Source organism: Apis dorsata, unplaced genomic scaffold (assembly GCF_000469605.1).
Source record: "Apis dorsata unplaced genomic scaffold, Apis dorsata 1.3 scaffold_132, whole genome shotgun sequence".
Lineage (NCBI taxonomy): Eukaryota > Metazoa > Arthropoda > Insecta > Hymenoptera > Apidae > Apis > Apis dorsata.
In genome coordinates, this window is record NW_006263425.1 from 225,512 (window position 1) to 230,028 (window position 4,517).

The following is a 4,517-nucleotide window of genomic DNA, read 5'->3' on the forward strand; positions in this document are numbered from 1 at the left end:
AATACGAAGGGCCAATACGGACTTGGAATAATGATCATCGAGGGAAAACACGCGGAAGTCGGTCAGGGTATATTCATTTCAGACATTCAGGAAGGCAGTGCCGCGGAGCAGGTAACAAAACAATTGCTCTCCATTTTTCGAACGATCATTGTTTCCATTCATTGCCTGATTAGAATATTAATTATTAATTATTGCAATTAGAATTATTGTATTTCATCCTTCCTTCACGATGAAGAATGGGATTCTGTTTTGCCAACTGCAATGCAATATTCATTTCTTATTTTGCATATTGCAGGCCGGTTTGCAAGTGGGTGACATGATCCTTGCTGTCAATATGGATTGTCTGTTGGGCTCGACTTACGACGAGGTAAAGATGGTTGGAAATTACGAATCGTTTTCCCTCCCCTCCCTTTTTTATTAATAAAGAAAATGAAGATTGTTAAAAGAGATATGATTAATGATCGATCTTTGGAAAATATTTTTTAAAATACGAAACTTTTAAGCAATGAGATAAATTTTAACAAATTTTGCGAAATCGAGTAATAAATAAAAATTTCAACTTCGTTTCGAGGAAATTGCAATTTATAATTCAACAAAGGTACGGAGATAAATTAAGCATTTAAAGTTTCGATGAAATAAAATTTGTCGTCGAAACAACGATAATAATAAATTCGAGAAAATTAAAGTTTTTGACAAAGTTAACGAAGCGTTTGAACTTTGAATATAATTACTATAATAATATTAATTGTAGAAATTCAAAGTACATAAAAAAATCGAATAATTTTTTAAAGAAAAAGAAAAAAAAGAAATATTACTTAATATTTCGAATCGTTCGTTGCTTCTTTCGCAGGCCACAAGTCTTTTGAAGAAGGCAGAGGGTGTGGTGACACTTACAGTGTGCAACCCTAACCAAAGCAAAGTCGCTAAAGAGGAGGAGGACAGGGCGAAAGGCATTAAACCAGAACCTGAACGTAATTATTCCGAATATTGATACAATATCGATTGTATTCCATATACAACTCGATTTGTTTTAATATATTTGTTTTAATATAAAAATTGTAATATGTAGAAGAGAAAAAAGAGCCAGAGAAGCCACCGGAACCGAAACCGGAACCGGAACCGGAACCACCACAGGATCCGAAAGATTGTAAGATAGTGTCTGGAAAGGATACAACGATAGAGTTCCAGAAGGACAAGGACAAAGGCATCGGATTCATTATAGCTGGTGGATCTGACACACCATTGGTAAGTTTAATAAAATTATGGTAAAAAAGAGAACGAATACGAAATCGATAAAGCAATAATGAACATGTATGTACAACAATCTTTTGCTAACAATAAAGAAAAATTATTCTTCATTGGAGACAAAAATCTTTCCGATAAAAGATAGTTTAAGAATAATTAGGAAATGAATCTGTCAAGCCAAAGATAAATAAATACATTCCTAATGTTGATTCTTACTCTCTCGGCTGAGGATATAAATTTTTAATAAAAATGAATTTTCTAACAAAAATATTATATTTCAGAAAGGGGTGTTCATCGTCGAAGTGTTCCCGGATGGTGCGGCCCATAAGGACGGACGATTGCAAGCTGGGGACCAGATACTGGAAATATGCAGTCAAAGTTTCAAAGAGATAGAGCATGAAGAGGCACATGCCGCCGTGTTGAAAGTTTCAGGAACTGTACGTGTTATTTGGCATAATTTTTACAATTTTACTTTCCTTCCTTCCTTCCTTTCCTTTTTTTTAATTATTCTAATAAAAATTTTCAAGATTTTCGTAATAATTTTTCTTTCCTTCATACATTTCGAATCACTCGTTCGCAGATCACGATGGTGGTGCATCGACAAGAGAAAGGAGAGGAAGAAATCGAGGTCGAATTGCAGAAGAAGTCGGGAAAAGGGGCTGGTCTTTGCTTGACGGGATACAAAAGTGGGAAAGGGGCATATGTATCGGACCTGGTACGTCTCATCCAACTTCTCTCCTTGAATTTTTTTCAACCAGCCAGCTCGAGGAGAATTTCCTTTTCATAATTCGTATCGTTCGCCCAGTTGCCTGGTGGTAGCGCCTTGGAAAGTGGAAAAATCTGCAAAGGCGATCGAGTGGTGGCAGTCGGTGGCCAGGATGTTCGCGAAGCTCCGGTAGAGGACATAGCGGTCCACGTGAAAGTTTCTAACCCGGTGCAATTGAAGCTGGCCAGGTTCAAATCCGCTAAGAAATGACAGGTATTCCTATTCTATTTTTTCCATCGTCTGGTGATATTATTGTTACATTACAATCCTGATCCAATCATTTCATTCTTTATTCTTCTCTTAAATTTTCGAGTTCGTATATACATTCTTGTTGAATAAAAATTATTTAAATTATTCTAAAAAAAGAAATTTAATAAATCTGTCCAGGGTTCCGCAGGCGGAACTCGAAAGGCGAGAATTCGGGCGGCGATTCCCATCAGACACCACGGACTCTAGTGTGATATAACTGACTATATCAAAGTAATTATAAATATTGTTTATTATACATGTAAGTAATTCTAGAAGAGAGAGCGAGAGAGAGATTGAAAGAGAGAGAGAGTGAGAGCGAATGAGCGAAAGAGAGAGAGAGAGAGAATCAAAGAACGCGAATCTAAAAATGCAATCGTAAAAATCGTAAAAAAAAAAAAAACTCTTTACAACTATTCTTAGGAACTCGAATCATTTCGGATCTTGTTTAGCGACAAAGGGATATAAATTAAAAAAAAAACCGAAATTTCGAGTCTCACGCGATTTTATAGCAAAAGAAAAAAAAAAGGAAAAAAAAAAGAAAAGAAAAGAAAAGAAAAAAACACGCTGTTTCGAATACCAAATATCGATACGATCTGACATTGTTATTATCAGACGATTTCCGTCTGTCACGTTGAACATCTATGGTAATCGATAAGGATATTCGCGACACCCGTTATATACACTTATTAGAATTAACGACACAGAGTATTTATGCAGTTAGAGCGATATTATATATTATATACTATACATATATATATATATATATATATTGTAATAGCCACGTGGACGTATATCACGGTATACGTTTCGTGAAAGAGGTAGAAACTTGTGAAGAGTGTATTGTTATTAATAATTTGATTTAATTATGAAAATCGAATGGATCTTTCCTCTCGAGCTTCGTTTTCTTGTGAAGAAAGATAAAAAGGAGAAAAATAGGAAATGAAATTAAAGAAAAAAGAATTGGAGTGATTTTAAAGTAAATTTAGATCGAAAGTAAACTTAATTTAAATTAGAAATCGATCGAATTCATTTTCTATCTCATTTTGGAACAGATAGAAATTGTGAACTGAAATTGAAAATTAGAACAAGTCCAAGAAAATTCAATCAGCTTAACCGATCTCTTTTCTCGAATATCATTCCTTGTTCAATATTTAATTATCTTGGAAAGAGAATTTGTTTCCAAGAAGACGAACGGGACGAATGAAAGATTAACTATCGATCTAACTCGAGATTAAATCGATCGAAATTTAATTTCTTTGGCGTTTATCCTATCTTTGGAGAAGTTCCGGACGAAAGATCCGAAAAGGAAAGAAATAAATATAATTAAACCAAGAATTCGTTCGTGAGTTTCTCCCTCTTTCAAAACTATTCAAAACCGTGTCTTCATACGAACAGAGATATCTCGCTTGTACGTTTCGTATTCACTTACTTTTTAAGTTTAGACGACATAGAGACACTTAGAGTAGCGCACGACTGGACTGTCCGAAATCATTCTGAATTTTCATTCGCTCGAGGAAGAGCGAAAAATCGTAGAGAGACAAAAACTGATAGGCAAATTTTTTTTTTTTCTTAATTCTCTTCGAGAAATCGTTGGTCGAGAAACTTTCGAGCGAAAACACAGAGAAAATTCGAAAGTTTTATGAAGAAGCCGCGTTCACACTCGATGCTTTCTTTTCAATTAAAATGTTAAGGATTATTTTTAAAATAAACGCGTATAATTAAAATTTAAGGCTTATGTATTAACGTTGAAGCTTTATTAGAGGAGTAGAAGATATTTTTAGGATATAGTTATGATCCCAAAGAGATTATATGTTATATACACATTGAACAAAATATTTGTCGAAAAGTATCGGTTGCAATAGAGATATCGAGTTACCCTACATTCAACAAAATTATTAATCGGATAATTAATAAAGTAATAACTGCGTGCAATGAGTGCTTAACGATGATTTCGAGTTTCAATAGTAACAGAAAAAGGATTATTATTTATGAATAATTCTTTTTACTACTGTATATATCATATCGATATCATATTGAATAGTATTATTACAATCCTCAACTCACGAACATGTTCATTACTTTTCTTTTTTTTCATTTATTCATTTATATTTAATTCGCTTGGTGTGAACGCGGCTTAAGACGAGATACGAAACCTCATTGCGTTTTTGTCAATGCGAACATTGTCATAACAATCTTTTTTTCCAACCAAAAAAAAAAAAAAAAAAAAAAAAAAAAAAAAAAAAAAAAAAAAAAAAAA

General features: G+C 33.6%; 1 protein-coding gene and 1 long non-coding RNA gene across 2 annotated transcripts in view; one reads left to right on the top strand and one right to left on the bottom strand.

Annotated features, from left to right (window-relative positions):
- Positions 1-2,808, top strand: part of LOC102676641 — a 67,858-nt gene extending 65,050 nt beyond the window's left edge. Inside the window, exons 25-32 of the mRNA XM_006612986.2 lie at positions 10-111; positions 296-367; positions 851-971; positions 1,073-1,245; positions 1,527-1,682; positions 1,826-1,960; positions 2,051-2,224; positions 2,399-2,808. Coding sequence (XP_006613049.2) covers positions 10-111; positions 296-367; positions 851-971; positions 1,073-1,245; positions 1,527-1,682; positions 1,826-1,960; positions 2,051-2,221 — 930 coding nt within the window. The 3' untranslated portion in view covers positions 2,222-2,224; positions 2,399-2,808. The remainder of the gene's footprint in view (positions 1-9; positions 112-295; positions 368-850; positions 972-1,072; positions 1,246-1,526; positions 1,683-1,825; positions 1,961-2,050; positions 2,225-2,398) is intronic.
- Positions 1-4,517, bottom strand: part of LOC116185225 — a 14,784-nt gene that overhangs the window by 1,060 nt on the left and 9,207 nt on the right. The gene's annotated exons all lie outside the window — the stretch shown is intronic.